General features: G+C 47.0%; 1 protein-coding gene across 1 annotated transcript in view; it reads left to right on the forward strand.

The window, feature by feature from the left end:
- The window catches only part of LOC106591038 (transcriptional regulator ATRX), a 94,551-nt gene extending 73,841 nt beyond the window's left edge, over nucleotides 1–20,710 (forward strand). Inside the window, exons 23-27 of the mRNA XM_082955528.1 lie at nucleotides 3,130–3,224; nucleotides 3,432–3,568; nucleotides 11,379–11,526; nucleotides 15,609–15,709; nucleotides 20,517–20,710. Coding sequence (XP_082811654.1) covers nucleotides 3,130–3,224; nucleotides 3,432–3,568; nucleotides 11,379–11,526; nucleotides 15,609–15,709; nucleotides 20,517–20,629 — 594 coding nt within the window. The 3' untranslated portion in view covers nucleotides 20,630–20,710. The remainder of the gene's footprint in view (nucleotides 1–3,129; nucleotides 3,225–3,431; nucleotides 3,569–11,378; nucleotides 11,527–15,608; nucleotides 15,710–20,516) is intronic.
- The last annotated feature ends 883 nt before the right edge of the window (nucleotides 20,711–21,593 follow it).

Genomic DNA, 21,593 nt, shown 5'->3' on the forward strand with positions numbered 1-21,593 from the left:
GCTGACTGTGTGTCTTTAGGGGGGCTGACTGTGTGTCTTTAGGGGGGCTGACTGTGTGTCTTTAGGGGGGCTGACTGTGTGTCTTTAGGGGGGCTGACTGTGTGTCTTTAGGGGGGCTGACCGTGTGTCTTTAGGGGGGCTGCTGACTGTGTGTGTCTTTGGGGGGGGCTGACTGTGGGTGTCTTTGGGGGGCTGACTGTGGGTGTCTTTGGGGGGGCTGACTGTGGGTGTCTTGGGGGGGCCTGACTGTGGGTGTCTTGGGGGGGCCTGACTGTGGGTGTCTTGGGGGGGGCTGACTGTGTCTTTGGGGGGGGGCTGACTGTGTCTTTGGGGGGTCTGACTGTGTCTTTGGGGGGGGCTGACTGTGTCTTGGGGGGGGGGGGCTGACTGTGGAGCTGACTGTGTCTTAGGGGTGGGGCTGACTGTGTCTTGGGGGGTGGGACTGACTGTGTCTTGGGGGGTGGGGCTGACTGTCTTGGGGGGTGGGGCTGACTGTCTTGGGGGGTGGGGCTGACTGTCTTGGGGGGTGGGGCTGACTGTCTTGGGGGGTGGGGCTGACTGTCTTGGGGGTGGGGCTGACTGTGTCTTAGGGGTGGGGCTGACTGTGTCTTAGGGGTGGGGCTGACTGTGTCTTAGGGGGGGGCTGACTGTGTCTTGGGGGGGGCTGACTGTGTCTTGGGGGGGGCTGACTGTGTCTTAGGGGGGGGCTGAATGTGTCTTAGGGGGGGGCTGAATGTGTCTTAGGGGGGGGCTGACTGTGTCTTAGGGGGGGGCTGACTGTCTTATGGGGGGGCTGACTGTGTCTTATGGGGGGGCTGACTGTGTCTTATGGGGGGGGGCTGACTGTTTCTTGGGGGGGGGGCTGACTGTTTCTTGGGGGGGGGGGCTGACTGTCTTTGGGGGGGGCTGACTGTCTTAGGGGGGGGACTGACTGTGTCTTTGGGGGGGGACTGACTGTGTCTTAGGGGGACGACTGACTGTGTCTTAGGGGGGGACGACTGACTGTGTCTTGGGGGGGGGCTGACTGTCTTGGGGGGTGGGGCTGACTGTCTTTGGGGGGCTGACTTCGTCTTAGCGGGGCTGACTGTGGAGCTGACTGTATCTTAGGGGTGGGGCTGACTGTGTTTTGGGGGGGTGGGGCTGACTGTCTTGGGGGGTGGGGCTGACTGTCTTGGGGGGTGGGGCTGACTGTCTTGGGGGGTGGGGCTGACTGTCTTGGGGGGTGGGGCTGACTGTCTTGGGGGTGGGGCTGACTGTGTCTTAGGGGTGGGGCTGACTGTGTCTTAGGGGTGGGGCTGACTGTGTCTTAGGGGGGGGCTGACTGTGTCTTGGGGGGGGCTGACTGTGTCTTAGGGGGGGGCTGAATGTGTCTTAGGGGGGGGCTGAATGTGTCTTAGGGGGGGGCTGACTGTGTCTTAGGGGGGGGCTGACTGTCTTATGGGGGGGCTGACTGTGTCTTATGGGGGGGCTGACTGTGTCTTATGGGGGGGGGCTGACTGTTTCTTGGGGGGGGGGCTGACTGTTTCTTGGGGGGGGGGGCTGACTGTCTTTGGGGGGGGCTGACTGTCTTAGGGGGGGGACTGACTGTGTCTTTGGGGGGGGACTGACTGTGTCTTAGGGGGACGACTGACTGTGTCTTAGGGGGGGACGACTGACTGTGTCTTGGGGGGGGGCTGACTGTCTTGGGGGGTGGGGCTGACTGTCTTTGGGGGGCTGACTGTGGAGCTGACTGTATCTTAGGGGTGGGGCTGACTGTGTTTTGGGGGGGGGGGGCTGACTGTCTTGGGGGGTGGGGCTGACTGTGTCTTGGGGGGTGGGGCTGACTGTGTCTTGGGGGGTGGGGCTGACTGTCTTGGGGGGTGGGGCTGACTGTGTCTTGGGGGGTGGGGCTGACTGTGTCTTGGGGGGTGGGGCTGACTGTGTCTTGGGGGGTGGGGCTGACTGTGTCTTGGGGGGTGGGGCTGACTGTGTCTTAGGGGGGGGCTGACTGTGTCTTAGGGGGGGGCTGACTGTGTCTTAGGGGGGGGCTGACTGTGTCTTAGGGGGGGGCTGACTGTGTCTTAGGGGGGGACTGACTGTGTCTTAGGGGGGGGACTGACTGTGTGTCTTAGGGGGGGGGGGCTGACTGTGTGTCTTAGGGGGGGGGGCTGACTGTGTCTTAGGGGGGGGGGCTGACTGTGTGTCTTAGGGGGGGGGGCTGACTGTGTGTCTTAGGGGGGGGGCTGACTGTGTGTCTTAGGGGGGGGGGCTGACTGTGTGTCTTAGGGGGGGGGGGCTGACTGTGTGTCTTAGGGGGGGGGGGCTGACTGTGTGTCTTTGGGGGGGCTGACTGTGTGTCTTTGGGGGGGGCTGACTGTCTCTTTGGGGGGGGCTGACTGTCTCTTTGGGGGGGGCTGACTGTCTCTTTGGGGGGGGGGCTGACTGTCTCTTTGGGGGGGGGGCTGACTGTGTCTTTGGGGGGGGGGCTGACTGTGTCTTTGGGGGGGGGGCTGACTGTGTCTTTGGGGGGGGGGCTGACTGTGTCTTTGGGGGGGGGGCTGACTGTGTCTTGGGGGGGGGCTGACTGTGTCTTGGGGGGGCTGACTGTGTCTTGGGGGGGGGCTGACTGTGTCTTGGGGGGGGCTGACTGTGTGTCTTTGGGGGAGGCTGACTGTGTGTCTTTGGGGGAGGCTGACTGTGTGTCTTTGGGGGAGGCTGACTGTGTGTCTTTGGGGGAGGCTGACTGTGTGTCTTTGGGGGAGGCTGACTGTGTGTCTTTGGGGGAGGCTGACTGTGTGTCTTTGGGGGGGGCTGACTGTGTCTTTGGGGGGGCTGACTGTGTCTTGGGGGGGCTGACTGTGTCTTAGGGGGGGGCTGACTGTGTGTCTTAGGGGGGGGCTGACTGTGTGTCTTAGGGGGGGGCTGACTGTGTGTCTTAGGGGGGGGCTGACTGGGGAGCTGACTGTGTCTTAGGGGGGGGGCTGACTGTTTTAGGGGGGGCTGACTGTCTTAGGGGGGGACTGACTGTTTTAGGGGGGGCTGACTGTGTGTCTTGTGTTTTAGGGGGGCTGACTGTGTGTCTTGTGTTTTAGGGGGGCTGACTGTGTCTTGTGTTTTGGGGGGGGGCTGACTGTGTGTCTTGTGTTTTAGGGGTACTTTGACGAGGACAGCATGGAGGAGTTCATCGCCTCGGAGACCGAGGAATCTTCTTTAAGCATGACCTCTGAGGACGAGAAACAGAAAAAGTAACCCCACATTATTTACAAGGACACAAACTCGTCACTTTTCGGCGATATTTGCCATCGTGTTGATCTGGTCCCTCACCAGTTAGCATCCCTGATTTAACGTTACAGTATCGATCATAATGTAATATACGGCCTTTCACTGTTGACTGTCTTATCATACTGCAATATACAACCTTGTACTGCTCTGTCCCGTCCGTCCCCCCGTAGGAAGAAGAAGCGGGGGAAGGCTCGGAAGAAGGATAGTGACTCAGACAGCGATGCTCTGGAGGTGATAAAGGAATGGAACACCAGTTCCAGAGGTGGAGACCCTTCCAGCCGCAACCGGGCAGAGCCAGAGGAGGAAGGTATAGATATACAATTATAGAACCTGTAGATTGTTACCTGACTAGAAATGTACAGTTATAATGTTACGGTGTTATATATATATTTTTATATATATACATTTTTTTTTAAAGGTTAATTCTTATTAAATAACTAAAATAGTAATTAAACAAGTATTCAGGTCCCTGAGTCAATACATGTTCGAAACACCTTTGGTAGCAACTACAGTGGTGAGTCTTCTTGGGTAAGTCTCATAAGAGCTTTGCACACCTGGATTGTGCAATATTTGTATTTGCCCATTTAATCTTTTCAAAAGATTAAATTGCCACTTACAAGCATACCCGTAACACGATGCAGCCACCACCATGCTTGAAAACATGGAGAGTGGTACTCAGTGATGTTAGATTTACCCCAAACATAAGCCTTTGCACTTAGGCCGAAGAGCGTTCCTTTTCTGTGTTTTGTTGCACACCAGTTGCATGTTATGGAATATTTTTTTATTTTGTATATGTATATTCTTTACACTCTGTCATTGAGGTCATTATTGTGGAGTCACGACAATGTCGTAGATCCATCCTCAGTTTTCTCCCATCACATCCATTGAACTCTGGTAGATGTTTTAAAAATACCAATAGCCTCATGGTGACATGAGAGTTCAGGAGGACTGTTCTCTCTTTGATTTGCCTGGTTGATTTAATATACTGAACTAAAATATAAACGCAACAAGGGTTTTACTGAGTTACAGTTCATAGAAGGAAATCAGTCAATTTAAATAAATTCATTACGCCCTAATCAATGGATTACACATGACTGGGCACTGGTGGGCACCAGGAGGGCATAGACCTTCCCCTTGTGAGCCAGGCCCAACCAATCAGAATGAGTTCTTCTCCACAAAAGGCCTTTATTACAGACAGAAACATAGCCCAGATGCCACCTGTGTAATGATCATGCTGTTTAATCAGCTTCTTGATATGCCACACCTTCTCAGGTGGAGGGATTATATTAAGGTATCTATACTTCTACTCAAGTATGACAATTGATTACTGGAAAATGTCTGTCATCTTTTATTTCAGCTCATGAAACATGGGATGTTGCTCAGTGTACATAATCCACAGCATCATTATGAACCTTCAAGAGATATTAAATGTCTGATTTGTTGTTACCAATCTACCAATCAGCTTGAAATTCAATACTTGTCTGGTGAACTTTACAGATGTTGTATATATGGGGAACAGAGGAAGGGGGAGTCATAAAAAAAAAGTGAAATCATTATAGTCCATTTAACTTGTGATTTGTTAAGCCAAATGTTCCTCCTGAACCAAGGTTTGCCTTAACAAGGGGCTGATGTTCCTCCTGAACCAAGGTTTGCCTTAACAAGGGGCTGATGTTCCTCCTGAACCAAGGCCTGCTTTAACAAGGGTCTGATGTTCCTCCTGAACCAAGGCCTGCCTTAACAAGGGGCCTTATATTTAGGATTTTTTATTTAACTAAAATAGTAATATCTTAAATAGATATATTTTATTTGACATGGGGATTTTTTGTCAAGATTGTAAAAAAACAACCAATTAGATGAATTTTAATCCCACTTTGTAACACTAACATGTAAAGGGTTCTGAATACTTTTGCAAGGCACATACATGAACCGTCTGACCTCACCGCTTCAGCTCTGACGTCTAACACCGTACCCTAACCGGCCGTGCGCAAATAGATTTTGTCCTCCCACACCAGACGCGATCACGACACGCAGGTTAAAATATCAAAACTAACTCTGAACCAACTATATTAATTTGGGGACAGGTCAAAAAGCATTAAACATTTATGGAAATTTAGCTAGCTAGCTTGCAGTTGCTAGCTAATTTGACCTATTTAGCTAGCTTGCTGTTTTCCACACTTTGTTAAAGCTAAAACAGGTTTTTAGAAATGTTTGCAAAGTTATTAAACTAGAAACAGATACCTTATTTACATAAGTATTCAGACCCTTTGCTATGAGAGTCAAAATTGAGTTCAGGTGCATCCTGTTTCCATTGATCGTACTTGACGTTTATACAACTTGATTGTAGTCCACCTGTGGTAAATTCAATTGATTGGACATGATTTGGAAAGGCTCAAATTAAATTTATTTGTCACATACACATGGTTAGCAGATGTTAATGCGAGTGTAGCGAAATGCTTGTGCTTCTAGTTCCGACCATGTAGTAAAATCTAACAAGTAATATAACCTACCAATTTCACAACAACTACCTTATACACACAAGTGTAAAGGAATGAATACGAATATGTACATAAAAATATATGAATGAGTGATGCCCGAACGGCATAGGCAAGATGCAGTAGATGGTATAGAGTACAGTATATACATATGAGATGAGTAATGTAGGGTATGAAAACATGATATAAAGTGGCATTGTTTAAAGTGGCTAGTGATACATTTATTACATCAAGATGGCAAGATGCATCTTGTCTGGCAAGATGCACGTGTCTATATTAGGTCCCACAGTTGATAGTGCATGTCAGAGCAAAAACCAAGCCACGAGGTCGAAGGAATTGTCAGTAGCGCTCCGAGACAGGATTGTGTCGAGGCACAGACCTGGGGAAGGGTACCAAAACATTTCCACAGGCTTGAAGTTCCCCAAGAACACAGTGGCCTCCATCATTCTTAAATGGAAGAAGTTTGGAATCACCATGACTCTAACTAGAGCTGGCCTTCTGGCCAAACTGAGCAATCGCGGGAGAAGGGTTTTGGTCAGGGAGCTGACCAAGAACCCGATAGTCACTCTGACAGAACTCCAAAGTTCCTCTGTGGAGATCGGAAAGCCTTCCAGAAGGACAACCATCTCTCCAATCAGGCTTTTATGGTAGAGTGGCCAGATGGAAGCCACTCCTCAGTAAAAGGCACATGACAGCCCGCTTGGAGTTTGTCAAAAAGCATCTATAGAACTCTGACCATGAGAAACAAGATTATCTGGTCTGATGAAACCAAGATTGAACACTTTGGCCTGAATGCCAATCGTCACCTCTGGAGGAAACCTGGCACCATCCCTACAGTGAAGCATGGTGGTGGCAGCATCATGCTGTGGGGATGTTTTCAGCTGCAGGGACTGTGAGACTAGTCAGGATCGAGGGACAGATGAACAGCAAAGTACAGAGATCCTTGATGAAAACCTGCTCCAGAGCCTCAGATTGGGGTGAAGGTTCACCTTCCAACAGGACAACGACCCTGAGCACACAACCAAGACAATGTAGGAGTGGCTTCAAGTCTCTCTGAATGTCCTTGAGTGGCCAAGCCAGAACCCGATCAAACATCTCTGGAGAGACCTGAAAATACCTTTGCAGCGACGCTCCTCGTCCAACCTGACAGAGCTTGAGAGGATCTACAGAGAAGAATGGGAGAAACTCCCCAAATACAGGTATGCCAAGCTTGTAGCGTCATTCCCAAGAAGACTCAAGGCTGTAGTCGCTGCCAAAGGTGCTTCAACAAGGTACTGAGTGAAGGGTCTGAATACTTATGTAAATGTGATATTTGCAAAAATGTATAAAGCTGTTTTTTCTTTATCATTATGGGATGTTTGTGTTTTGATGAGGAAGAAAAAATATTTAATGCAGTTTAGAAAAAGGCTGTAACCTAAAAACGTGATGGTCTGAATACTTTCTTTATATATATGTATGTATGTATGTATGTATGTATTTTGATAACATTTTTACTAATTCTGTAGAACTTTGTTCTAAAACTGTATCCGTACCCATTGGATGCAGTGATCACAATATAGTGGCTATATCCAGGAAAGCCAAAGTTCCAAAAGCTGGGCCTAAAATAGTGTATAAGAGATCATACAAAAGATTTAGCTGGATGATATTAAACATATATTTGTTGGTCTGATGTGATTAATAAGGAGCATCCAGACGCTGCACTTGATGAATTCATGAATTTGCTTCCAATTAGTAATAAACATGCACCTGTTAAGAAACTGTTAGAACTGTTAAGGCTCCATGGATTGATGAGGAATTGAAAAACTATGGTTGAAGGAGATGGGGGCAAAAGGAGTGGCTAATAAGTCTGGCTGCACATCTGACTGGCTGAAATTATGTGACTAAACTCAACAAAAAGAAGAAACTGTATTATGAAGCCAAGATCAATGATATAAAGAATGATGGAAAAAAACTTTGTAGTACTTTAAATTAAATGATGGGCAGAAAGACTAATTCAAATCCATCTTTCATCGACTCAGATGGCTTATTCGTCACAAAACCATTTGATGCTGCCAGTTATTTTAATGATTACCAGTATCGGACTATTACCAGGGTTAGTTAGGGTTACACTGACTGGTATCGGACTATTACCAGGGTTAGTTAGGGTTACACTGACGGTATCAGACTATTACCAGGGTTAGTTAGGGTTACACTGACTGGTATCAGACTATTACCAGGGTTAGTTAGGGTTACACTGACTCCTATCAGACTATTACCAGGGTTAGTTACACTGACTGGTATCATACTACTACCAGGGTTAGTTAGGGTTACACTGACTCCTATCAGACTATTACCATGGTTAGTTAGGGTTACACTGACTCCTATCAGACTATTACCAGGGTTAGTTAGGGTTACACTGACTGGTATCAGACGATTACCAGGGTTAGTTACTGACTGGTATCAGACTATTACCAGGGTTAGTTAGGGTTACACTGACTCCTATCAGACTATTACCAGGGTTAGTTACACTGACTGGTATCATACTATTACCACGGTTAGTTGGGGTTACACTGACTCCTATCAGACTATTACCATGGTTAGTTAGGGTTACACTGACTGGTATCAGATTTGTACCAGTATTAGTTACACTGACTGCTATCAGACTATTTACCAGGGTTAGTTAGGGTTACACTGACTGTTATCAGACTTACCAGGGTTAGTTAGGGTTACACTGACTGGTATCAGATTATTACCAGGGTTAGTTACACTGACTGGTATCAGACTGTTACCAGGGTTAGTTAGGGTTACACTGACTGGTATCAGATGATTACCAGGGTTAGTTACTGACTGGTATCAGACTATTACCAGGGTTTGTCAGGGTTACACTGACTGCTATCAGACTATTGGCAGGGTCACTGACTGGTATCAGACTACTACCAGGGTTAGTTAGGATTACACTGACTGGTATCAGACGATTACCAGGGTTAGTTACACCAACTGGTATCAGACTATTGCCAGGGTTAGTTAGGGTTACACTGACAGGTATCAGACTATTACCAGGGTTAGTTAGGGTTACACTGACACCTATCAGACTATTACCATGTTTAGTTAGGGTTATACTGACTGCTATCAGACTATTACCAGGGTTAGCTAGGGTTACACTGACTGGTATCAGACGATTACCAGGGTTAGTTACTGACTGGTATCAGACTATTACCTAGGGTGAGTTAGGTCTACACTGACTCCTATCAGACTATTGCCAGGGTTAGTTAGGGTTACACTGACTAGTATCAGACTATTACCAGGGTTAGTTAGGGTTACACTGACTGGTATCAGACTATTACCAGGGTTAGTTACACTGACTGGAATCATACTATTACCAGGGTTAGTTGGGGTTACACTGACTGGTATCAGACTATTACCAGGGTTAGTTAGGGTTACACTGACTCCTATCAGACTATTACCAGGGTTACACTGACTCCTATCAGACTATTACCAGGGTTAGTTACACTGACTGGAATCATACTATTACCAGGGTTAGTTGGGGTTACACTGACTGGTATCAGACTATTACCAGGGTTAGTTAGGGTTACACTGACTCCTATCAGACTATTACCAGGGTTAGTTAGGGTTACACTGACTGGTATCAAACTATTACCAGGGTTAGTTAGGGTTACACTGACTCTTATCAGACTATTACCAGGGTTAGTTAGGGTTACACTGACTCTTATCAGACTATTACCAGGGTTAGTTAGGGTTACACTGACAGGTATCAGACTATTACCAGGGTTAGTTAGGGTTACACTGACTGGTATCAGAGTATTACCAGGGTTAGTTACACTGACTGGTATCAGACTATTACAAGGGTTAGTTAGGGTTACACTGACTGGTATCAGACGATTACCAGGGTTAGTTACACCGACTGGTATCAGACGATTACCAGGGTTAGTTACACCAACTGGTATCAGACTATTACCAGGGTTAGTTACGGTTACACTGACACCTATCAGACTATTACCATGTTTAGTTAGGGTTATACTGACTGCTATCAGACTATTACCAGGGTTAGTTAGGGTTACACTGACTGGTATCAGATTTTTACCAGTATTAGTTACACTGACTGCTATCAGACTATTACCAGGGTTAGTTAGGGTTACACTGACTGGTATCAGACTATTACCAGGGTTAGTTAGGGTAACACTGACTGGTATCAGACTTACCAGGGTTAGTTAGGGTTACACTGACTGGTATCAGATTATTACCAGGGTTAGTTACACTGACTGGTATCAGACGATTACCAGGGTTAGTTAGGGTTTCACAGCTCGTAGCAAACTTTTGGATAACATTTTTGGACCAAATATAATGCTATTTCTCTAAACAAATTAACTGACTTTCAGCATTCTTATAGGGCACTCAACATGTTCTGCACTGGCACAAATGACTGATGATTGGTTGAAAGGATTTGATAATAAGACGATTGTGGGAGGTCTACTGTTAGATTTCAGTTAAGCCTTTGATATTATTCACCATAACCTGTTGTTGAAAAAACCTATGTGTTATGGCTTTTCAACCTCTGCCATATCGTGGATTCAGATCTATCTATCTAATAGAACTCAAAGGGTTTTCTTTAATGGAAGCGTCACTAATGTCAAACATGTAAAGTGTGGTGTACCACAGGGCAGCTCTCTAGGCCCTCTAATCCTTTCTAGTTTTACCAATGACCTGGCATTAAACACAATGTGTGTCCATGTATGCTGATGATTCAACTATATACACATCAGCAACCACTGCTAATGAAGTCACTGAAACCCTTAACAAAGAGTTAGTCTGTTTTAGAATGGGTAGCCAGTAATAAACTGGTCCTGAACGTCTCTAAAACTAACAACATTGTATTTGGTACAAACCATTCCCTAAATTCAAGACCTCAGCTGAATCTCGTAATGAATGGTGTGGCTGTTGAACAAGTTGAGGAGACTAAATTACTTGGCGTTACCTTGGATTATAAACTGTCATGGTTAAAACATGTAGATTCAATGGTTGTAAAGATGGGGGAGGTCTGGCCGTAATAAAGAGATGCTCAGCTTTTTTTTGACACCACACTCCAAAAAGCAACTTCTGCAGGCTCTAGTTTTGTCTAGTCTTGATTATTTTCCAGTCATATGGTCCAGTGCTGCACGGAAAGACTGACTGTGTCACTACTTGTTATAATAAACATTGTTGGAAATTCCAAATTGTTTGCATAATCAACTTACACACGCACGCACTTATCCCACCAGCATTGCCACCAGGGATCTTTTCCAGAACATATTCCCGTGAAACATACAGTATTAAACAGAGCTGTGATTGCATGGAAGTCCCTTCCATCTTATATAGCGCAAGTGAACAGCAAACCTGGTTTCAAAAAACAAATAAAGCAACACCTCACGGCACAACTCCTCTCCCCCATGTGACCTACTTGTTGTGTTTATGTACTGACATGTATGTGCAACTGATAGATGCACACACACTACATGTTAATGATTTAAAATGTATGTAAATTAAATTTGACAAAATACTTTTCATTGTGTCGGACCCTAGTAACACTAGCTGTCACTAATGGGGATCCTAATAAAAAATATATACATTTTTACCCTCTACCCTACCCAGTGCGTCCGGCCTCCAGCCCTGGCACCAGGAGTCCTGACTGGCACAAGGAGTTTGTTACGGAGGCTGACTCTGAGATCCTGGAGCATTCTGGGAAAATGGTGCTGCTGTTTGAGATCCTTCGCATGGCCGAGGAGGTGGAGGACAAAATGTAAGAAACTATAATACACTGCTCAAAAAAATAAAGGGAACACTAAAATAACACATTCTAGATCTGAATGAATGAAATAATCTTATTAAATACTTTTTTCTTTACATAGTTGAATGTGCTGACAACAAAATCACACAAAAATAATCAATGGAAATCCAATTTATCAACCCATGGAGGTCTGGATTTGGAGTCACACTCAAAATTAAAGTGGAAAACCACACTACAGGCTGATCCAACTTTGATGTAATGTCCTTAAAACAAGTCAAAATGAGGCTCAGTAGTGTGTGTGGCCTCCACGTGCCTGTATGACCTCCCTACAACGCCTGGGCATGTTCCTGATGAGGTGGCGGATGGTCTCCTGAGGGATCTCCTCCCAGACCTGGACTAAAACATCCGCCAACTCCTGGACAGTCTGTGGTGCAACGTGGCATTGGTGGATGGAGCGAGACATGATGTCCCAGATGTGCTCAATTGGATGCAGGTCTGGGGAACGGGCGGGCCAGGCCAGTCCATAGCATCAATGCCTTCCTCTTGCAGGAACTGCTGACACACTCCAGCCACATGAGGTCTAGCATTGTCTTGCATTAGGAGGAACCCAGGGCCAACCGCACCAGCATATGGTCTCACAAGGGGTCTGAGGATCTCATCTCGGTACCTAATGGCAGTCAGGCTACCTCTGGCAAGCACATGGAGAGCTGTGCGGCCCCCACAAAGAAATGCCACCCCACACCATGACTCACCCACCGCCAAACCGGTCATGCTGGAGGATGTTGCAGGCAGCAGAACGTTCTCCACGGCGTCTCCAGACTGTCACGTCTGTCACATGTGCTCAGTGTGAACCTGCTTTCATCTGTGAAGAGCACAGGGTGCGAGTGGCGAATTTGCCAATCTTGGTTTTCTCTGGCAAATGCCAAACGTCCTTCACGGTGTTGGGCTGTAAGCACAACCCCCACCTGTGGACATTGGGCCCTCATACCACCCTCATGGAGTCTGTTTCTGACCGTTTGAGCAGACACATGCACATTTGTGGCCTGCTGGAGGTCATTTTGCAGGGCTCTGGCAGTGCTCCTCCTGCTCCTCCTTGCACAAAGGCGGAGGTAGCGGTCCTGCTGCTGGGTTGTTGCCCTCCTACGGCCTCCTCCACGTCTCCTGATGTACTGGCCTGTCTCCTGGTAGCGCCTCAATGCTCTGGACACTACGCTGACAGACACAGCAAACCTTCTTGCTACAGCTCGCATTGACGTGCCATCCTGGATGAGCTGCACTACCTGAGCCACTTGTGTGGGTTGTAGACTCTGTCTCATGCTACCACTAGAGTGAAAGCACCACCAGCATTCAAAAGTGACCAAAACATCAGCCAGGAAGCATAGGAACTGAGAAGTGGTCTTGTGTCACCACCTGCAGAACCACTCCTTTATTGGGGGTGTCTTGCTCATTGCCTATAATTTCCACCTGTTGTCTATTCCATTTGCACAACAGCATGTGAAATTTATTTTCAATCAGTGTTGCTTCCTAAGTGGACAGTTTGATTTCACAGAAGTATGATTGACTTGGAGTTACATTGTGTTGTTTCAAGTGTTCCCTTTATTTTTTGAGCAGTGTATATACATTTATATATATTTGTAATTTGTAATGTACGCATGGCTGAGAAGGTGAGGATAAAATGTAAGAAACTATCATATACATATGGGGTGGAGGAAGAACCAGAAACCCACCAATTCAGACAAACAAAGATGGAATTTTGCACAAAACGTCATTATTACATTTTTTTGTATTATTTTCACTGCATCAGGGATAACGTACACAGATGTTTCGGCTTTACAGCCTTCAGTGTGTAGGTATAATTTTATTTAAATTCATAAGTGTTTGTAAAGAACAACCTATGAGCAGCAGGTGCTAATCTGTCACCAGCTTCATCAATAAGTTTATCGATGACGTCGTCTCCACAGTGCCTGTACGTACATATCCCAACCAGAAGCTATGGTTTACAGGCAACATCCTCACCGAGCTAAAGGCTAGAGCTGCCGCTTTCAAGGAGCGGGACACTAATCCCAACGCATATAAGACGTCTGGCAATGTCCTCAGACGAACCATCAAACAGGCAAGGCGTCAATACAGGACTAAGATCGAATCCTACTACACCGGCTCTGATGCTCATCGGATGGGGCAGGGCTTTGAAACTATTACTGACTACGAAGGGAATCCCAGCCGCGAGCTGCCCAGTGACGTGAGCCAACCAGACGAGCTAAATGTATTTTATGCTCGCTTTGAGGAAAGCAATACAGAAGCATGCATGAGAGCACCGGCTGTTCCGGACAACTGTGTGATCACGCTCTCCGTAGCCGATGTGAGCCAGACGTTTAAACAGGTCAACATTCAAAAGGACGCGTGGCCAGACGGATTACCAGGAGGTATACTCAGACCATGTGCGGACCAACTGGCAAGTGTCTTTACTGACATTTTCAACCTCTCCCTGACCGAGTCTGTAATACCTACATGTTTCAAACAGACCACCATAGTCCCTTGTTCCCAAGAATGCGAAGGTAACCTGCCTAAATGACTACTGCCCCGTAGCACTCACGTTGGTAACCATGAAGTGCTTTGAAAAGCTGGTCATGGCTCACATCAACACCATTATCCCAGAAACCCTAGACCCACTCCAATTCGCATACCGCCTCAACAGAACCACAGATGACGCTATCTCAAACGCAATCCACACCGCCCTTTCCCACCTGGACAAAAGGAACACCTATGTGAGAATGCTGTTCATTGACTACAGCTCAGCATTCAACACCGTAGTGCCCTCAAAGCTCATCAATAAACGAAGGACCCTCCCTCTGCAACTGGATCCTTGACTTCCTGACGGGCCGCCCCCAGGTGGTGAGAGTAGGCAACAAGACATCTGCCACACTGATCCTCAACACGGGGGCCCCCTCAGGGGTGCATACTCAGTCCCCTCCAGTACTCCCTGTTCACTCACGACTGGGTGGCCAAACATGACTCCAACACCATTAAGTTTGCTGACAACACCGAGGGTAGGCCTGATCACGAACAACGATGAGACAGCCTTTAGGGAGGAGGTCAGATACCTGGCCGTGTGGTGCCAGGACAACAACCTCTCCCTCAATGTGATCAAGACAAAGGAGCTGATCGTGGACTACAGGAAAAGGCGGGCCGAACAGGCCCCCATTCACATCGACAGGGCTTTTGTGGAGTGGGTCGAGATTTTAAAGTTCCTTGATGTCCACATCACCAAAAAACTATCATGGTCCAGACACACCGAGACAGTTGTGAAGAGGGCACAACAAAACCTATTCCCCCTCAGGAGACTGAAAAGATTTGGCATGGGTCCCCACATCTTCAAAAAGCTCTACAGCTGCACCATCGAGAGCATCCTGACCGGTTGCATCACCGCGCTCGGCCTCCAACCGCAAGGCACTACAGAGGGTAGTGCGTACGGCCCAGTACATCACTGGGGCCAAGCTTCCTGCCATCCAGGACCTCTATACTAGGCGGTGTCAGAGGCAGGCCCTAAAAATTGTCAAAGACTCCAGTCACCCTAGTCATAGACTGTTCTCTCTGAAACTGCACGGCAAGCGGTACTGGGGCACCAAGTCTAGGTCCAAAAGGCTCCTTAACAGCTTCTACACCCAAGCTATAAAACTGCTGAACAATTCATGAAATTGCCAGTTGGACTATATACATTGAATGTGACAAATAAGATTTGATTTGCTTCTAATCTGCCAATCAGGAATGGGATTTTTAGTCACAAAGAAATACTGAATGACACGAAGGACAACTCTCTCAAGTCATCCGCTCCAGGTGTCCGCTCACCTAAATACATCATATCAATTGATGAGAGAGAGCCCACCACAAAGGAGGAGGTGGGGGGCAAAGTGTAAGGAGCCATGCTCTGGAAACATGCTACACTTTGAGACAAGAAGTGCTGAATTGATCAATGCTAAGTGCTTGAATGAAATGCTTAAATGGCACATTTTTTTCATGTTTTCAAATGTCCTGATAACTTGACATACAGTCCAGTGATGATGTGATGTTGACAGTGTCTTCTATCCTCTCATCAGTCTGGTGTTCAGTCAGTCTCTCATCTCTCTGGACCTGATTGAAGACTTCCTGGAGCTGGCTGGCCGAGCCAAAGAGGAGGAGAAACCCGCTCCCTACAAAGGTACTATACTGCCCTACACCCTAACCCCTCCAACATAACCCCTACCCCCTAGCAGAGAGGGACAACCCTCTCGTTACCGAGGTAGTCCCTGGACACACTGTCCACTAACAAGCCCTAGCCTAGTGTTTCCCAACCTTGTCCGTTATGTACACCACCTGCTCACTGTACCATAACATGCTTACCACACCGCGTGTGTTGTAAAATAGATGTACACATACGTGTTATTCCGTCGTTGCACCCACACTGATCGCCCACGTCAATGACTGTCTGCGTAGCCAGTCGCTAAAATAAGACTTGGTTCTATTTGTGATGCTTGATGCACTGCAAATCCCCTTTCTCCCATCTCCTCATTGGTTTTGGGGAGCATATACCCATGTAGGTGATTGAAAGATGAACTGAGGTCCACACTCCAGTCCAGTTGGTGGTGGTAATGCACCTTAAAGTTGGTTGCCAACCACCACATAAAGTCGAAAGAAGAAGCCTGATGGAGGAGAGATAGAAATTAACTTGGTTTACCCTTTTATCTGTGGATTCATTGTCGGAGTAGAGGACCTTGTGCATTTCAGGTAAAATAACAACCCAATGTTTATATCCCAAGACAAATTAGCTACATTTTTACATTTAAGTCATTTAGCAGACGCTCTTATCCAGAGCGACTTACGAGCAACAGCAAGCTAGCTAGCTACATTTCCATAAATGTTTAATGCTTTTCGACCTGTCCCCAAATGAATATAGTTGGTTCAGAGTTAATTTTGATATTTCAACCTGAATGTCCTAATCTCCTCTGGTGTGGGTGGACAACCTCAACATGCGGACGATCTCTCATGCGGACCCGCACGTTAGACCGCTGCACCACTCAGGATCCCAAAACATAAGAAAGAATAAAGTGACTGATAAACAGTAGCCTATGAGATTTTCTTTTTAAACTATTCATATTATAACTAAGAATAAAGTGACTGATAAACAGTAGCAGATCCCGATTTAAATTCCTTTACCACAAATATTGGACTTACATGTTTTATACATCAACCTCAATACCAGGCTTATATCACTAAACTAACTACTGATGAATAGAAGGACAGCTCTGTCCTCAATCGGTTTGTCCCCTATGGCACTCTATTCCCTATATAGTGCACTTACCGTATGGGCCCTGGTCTAAAGTAGTGCACTACCCTTATGGGCCCTGGTCTAAAGTAGTGCACTACCCCTATGGGCCCTGGTCTAAAGTAGTGCACTACCCCTATGGGCCCTGGTCTAAAGTAGTGCACGACCCCTATGGGCCCTGGTCTAAAGTAGTGCAAGACCCCTATGGGCCCTGGTCTAATGTAGTGCACTACCCCAACCATGTATACTGCTAGAAACAGTGGGTTACCACCGGAGGAGACCGGGGCGGGTGGGTTACCACCGGAGGAGACCGGGGCGGGTGGGTTACCACCGGAGGAGACCGGGGCGGGGTCGTAATGAGAGAAAACAACACACTCTGAAGACATGCAACATGTGTACTGGTACATGCACACAGTATTGCTCTCTGCCCCTCTCAACAAACACACAGCCTCTGGCGTTAGGTCATGTTCTTAATTAAGCCTTGGCATCTGGTTTTGCTTACTTTTTGAAAATGATTAGACCTTGACTCTTAAAAAAAATACAAAAATTATATAACACAAAAAAAATGTTTGCTTAAGGCTTAGCAATTTGTAATGAAAAGATCAGTGAAGTAATTGGAACCATACTGAATGTTAGTTGTGAAGCAGGCGGCATGCGTGTGTGTTTAGCCGGCCATATTAAAAGGCTGAACACTTGTGCCTGAGAGGCCTCGTTTGGCCTGGCCTCCACTATCGCTGTTCTCTCAGAACTTTTAGTTTACATCTCTCAAATCAATTTCAATTTAAGGCCTTTATTGGTATGAGAAACATATGTTAACATTGCCAAAGCAAGTGAAATAGATAATAAACAAAAGTTAAATAATTTTTGTTGTTTAACAGTAAACATTACATTCCCAAAAGTTCCCAAAAAATAAAGACATTTCAAGTCATATTATGTCTATATACAGTGTTGTAACAATGTGCACATAATTAAAGTAGAAACGGGAATTTACAATGGTGTTTGTTCTAAATTGGTTGCACTTTTCTTGTGGCAACAGGTCACAAAACTTGCTTCTGTGAGTTTATCAACATTTAATTGGTTTTCAAATTCTTTGTGGATCTGTGTAATCAGAGAGAAATATGTCTCTCTTCTATGGTCATACATTTGGCAGGAGGTTAGGAAGTGCAGCTCAGTGTCCACCTCATTTTGTGGGCAGTGTGCAGATAGCCTGTCTTCTCTTGAGAGCCAGGTCTGCCTTTGCTCACTGAGTCTTCTCTCTCTGTCCTTTTAGCTTGTATCTGTCCTCTCCGTTCTCCCCTCTTCTCTCTGTCCTTTTAACTTAAATCTGTTCCCTCTCCGTTCTCCTCTCCGTTCTCCTCTCCGTTCTCTCCGTTCTCCTCTCCGTTCTCTCCGTTCTCCTCTCTCCGTTCTCCTCTCTTCCCTCTTCTCTCTCAGTACTTTTAACTTAAATCTGATCCTCTCTCCGTTCTGCTCTCCATTCTCCCCTCTTCTCTCTGTCCTTTTAGCTTGTATCTGTCTTCTCTCCGTTCTCCCCTCTTCTCTCAGTACTTTTAGCTTGTATCTGTCCGTTCTCCTCTTCTCTCTCAGTACTTTTATCTTGTATCTGTCCTCTCTCCGTTCTCCACTGACAAAATCACTATCATCACTTCCTGGAGTAGATCAAACTGAGCATGACACCATATGGAGATGTAAGTACTGAGAGAGAAGAGGAGAACGGAGAGAGGACAGATACAAGCTCTCCTCTTCTCTCTTAGTACTTTTAGCTTGTATCTGTCCCGTTCTCCTCTTCTCTCACAGTACTTTTAGCTTGTATCTGTCCTCTCTCCGTTCTCCTCTCTGCGTTCTCCCCTCTTCTCTCTCAGTACTTTTAGCTTGTATCTGTCCTCTCTCCATTCTCCTCTTCTCTCTCAGTACTTACATCTCCATATGGTGTCATGCTCAGTTTGATCTACTCCAGGAAGTGATGATAGTGATTTTGTCAGTGCTGCCTTCTCTCATTAAGTACACTACATGACCAAAAGTATGTGGACTGCTCGTCCAACATCTCATTCCAAAATTAATTCATATGGAGTTGGTCCCCCCTTTGCTACTGTAACAGCCTCCACCCTTCTGGGAAGGCTTTCCACTAGTTGTTGGAACATTTCTGCGGGGACTTGGTTCCATTCAGCCACAAGAGCATTAGAAGGGGTCAGGCACTGATGTTAGGCAATTAGGCCTGGCTCGCAGTAGGCGTTCCAATTCATCCCAAAAGTGTACGATGGGGTTGAGGTCAAGGCTCTGTCCATTGCTATATGGACCTTGCTTTGTGCATGTGTGCATTATGCTGAAACAGGAAAGAGCCTTGGAAGCACATAATTGTCTAGAATGTCATTGTATGCTGTAGCGTTAAGATTTCACTTCACTGGAAATAAGGTGCCTAGCCTGAACCATTAAAAACAGCCCCAGACCATTATTCCTCCACCAAACTTTACAGTTGGCAGGTAGAGTTCTCCTGGCTTCTGCCAAACCCAGGTTTGTACGTTTGACAGCCAGATAGTGAAGCATGATTCATCATTCAAGAGAACGTGTTTCCACTGCTCCAGAGTCCAATGGCGGCGAGCTTTACAGCACTCCAGCCGACGCTTGGCATTGCACATTGTGATTTTAGGCTTGTGTGCGACTGTTGGGCCATGGAAACCCATTTCATGAAGCTCCCGACGAGCAGTTGTTGTGCTGACGTTGCTTCCAAAGGCAGTTTGGAACTCGTTAGTGAGTGTTGCAACTGAGGACAGATGATTTTTACACGCTTCAGCACTCAGCGGTCCCGTTCTGTGAGCTTGTGTGACCTACCACTCTGCGTCTGAGACATTGTTGCTCCTAGACGTTTCCACTTCACAGTAACAGCCCTTACAGTTGACCAGGGCAGCTCTAGCAGGGAAGACATTTGACCCCTGAATGGTTGGAAAGGTGGCATCCCATTAGCCACTAAATGGTGCTCATGACATCATCAGGACATCTGGTGTAATAGAAGTGTCTTATTTACAGGAAAATCATCATTTTCCCTTCCACTATAATGGGGACCATGTTTACTACCAGTAATGCCTGCAGTACCGTTGGTGTCCTTTGAACTTTGTGGCTTCAGTGAGGGGGCAGGGATTGGTTTGGACCTGGGCCTGTCTAGGGATTGGTTTGGACCTGGGCCTGTCTAGGGATTGGTTTGGACCTGGGCCTGTCTAGGGATTGGTTTGGACCTGGGCCTGTCTAGGGATTGGTTTGGAACTGGGCCTGTCTAGGGATTGGTTTGGAACTGGGCCTGTCTAGGGCTTGGTTTGGAACTGGGCCTGTCTAGGGCTTGGTTTGGAACTGGGCCTGTCTAGGGCTTGGTTTGGAACTGGGCCTGTCTAGGGATTGGTTTGGAACTGGGCGTGTCTATTGGCTACCTAAACTGAAGCTGACAAGAGAATAAGGTCTCCCGAGTGGTGCAGTGGTACTAGAGGCGTCACTACAGACACCCTGGATCCAATCCAGGCTGTCTCAACCAGCCGTGATTGGGAGTCCCATGCACAATTGGCTCAGCGTAGAGTTTGGCTGGTGTAGGTTGTCATTTTAAATAAGAATTTGTTCTTAACTGACTTGCCTAGTAAAATAAATGAAAGCCAAACTGTATGATGACTGTACTTTTTGAAGTCTGTCGTCTAACTACACTATGTGTTTATCTGTGTAGGTGAAGGGAAGTGGTTCCGGAACATAGACTACTACCGTTTGGATGGCTCCACCAACGCCCTGAACCGGAAGAAGTGGGCCGAGGAGTTCAATGACACCAGCAACGTCCGGTAAACTACGCCCCGCTCTCCACACCACTACGCCCGCTCTCCACACCACTACGCCCCGCTCTCCACACCACTACGCCCCGCTCTCCACGCCCCGCTGTCCACACCTCTACGCCCCCCGCTGTCCACACCTCTACGCCCCCGCTGTCCACACCTCTACGCCCCCGCTGTCCACACCTCTACGCCCCCGCTGTCCACACCTCTACGCCCCCGCTGTCCACACCTCTACGCCCCCGCTGTCCACACCTCTACGCCCCGCTGTCCACACCTCTACGCCTCGCTCTCCACACCTCTACGCCCCGCTCTCGAACTAAACTTTTACAGCCAAAGTAGTTTTTAATTGAAAACCCCCATATCCTGATATCACGTCTCTTTGGTAGTCCTGTACCTTGATAGTGGATATTGGAACTTAGACATGTTCCATCGCCGCTCTAACTCTCCATCTCCTCTCTCTCCTCTAACTCTCCATCTCTCTCTCTCTCCTCTAACTCTCCATCTCTCTCTCTCCTCTAACTCTCCATCTCTCTCTCTCCTCTAACTCTCCATCTCTCTCTCTCCTCTAACTCTCCATCTCTCTCTCTCCTCTAACTCTCCATCTCTCTCTCTCCTCTAACCTCCATCTCTCCTCTAACTCTCTCTCTCTCCTCTAACTCTCTCTCTCCTCTAACTCTCTCTCTCTCTCTCTCTCTCTCCTCTAACTCTCTCTCTCTCTCTCTCTCTCCTCTAACTCTCTCTCCTTCTCCTCTAACTCTCTCTCTCCTCTAACTCTCTACTCTCTCTCTCTCTCTCTAACTCTCTCTCTCTCTCTCCTCTAACTCTCTCCCGAGCTCTCTCTCTCTCTCTCTCTCTCCCTCTCTCTCTCTCTCCTCTAACTCTCTCTCTCTCCTCTAACTCTCTCTCTCTCCTCTAACTCTCTCTCTCCTCCTCTAACTCTCTCTCTCTCTCCTCTAACTCTCTCTCTCTCTCTCCTC

The sequence above is a fragment of the Salmo salar genome, chromosome 09 (assembly GCF_965601325.2).
Source record: "Salmo salar chromosome 09, fSalSal1, whole genome shotgun sequence".
Classification (NCBI taxonomy): domain Eukaryota; kingdom Metazoa; phylum Chordata; class Actinopteri; order Salmoniformes; family Salmonidae; genus Salmo; species Salmo salar.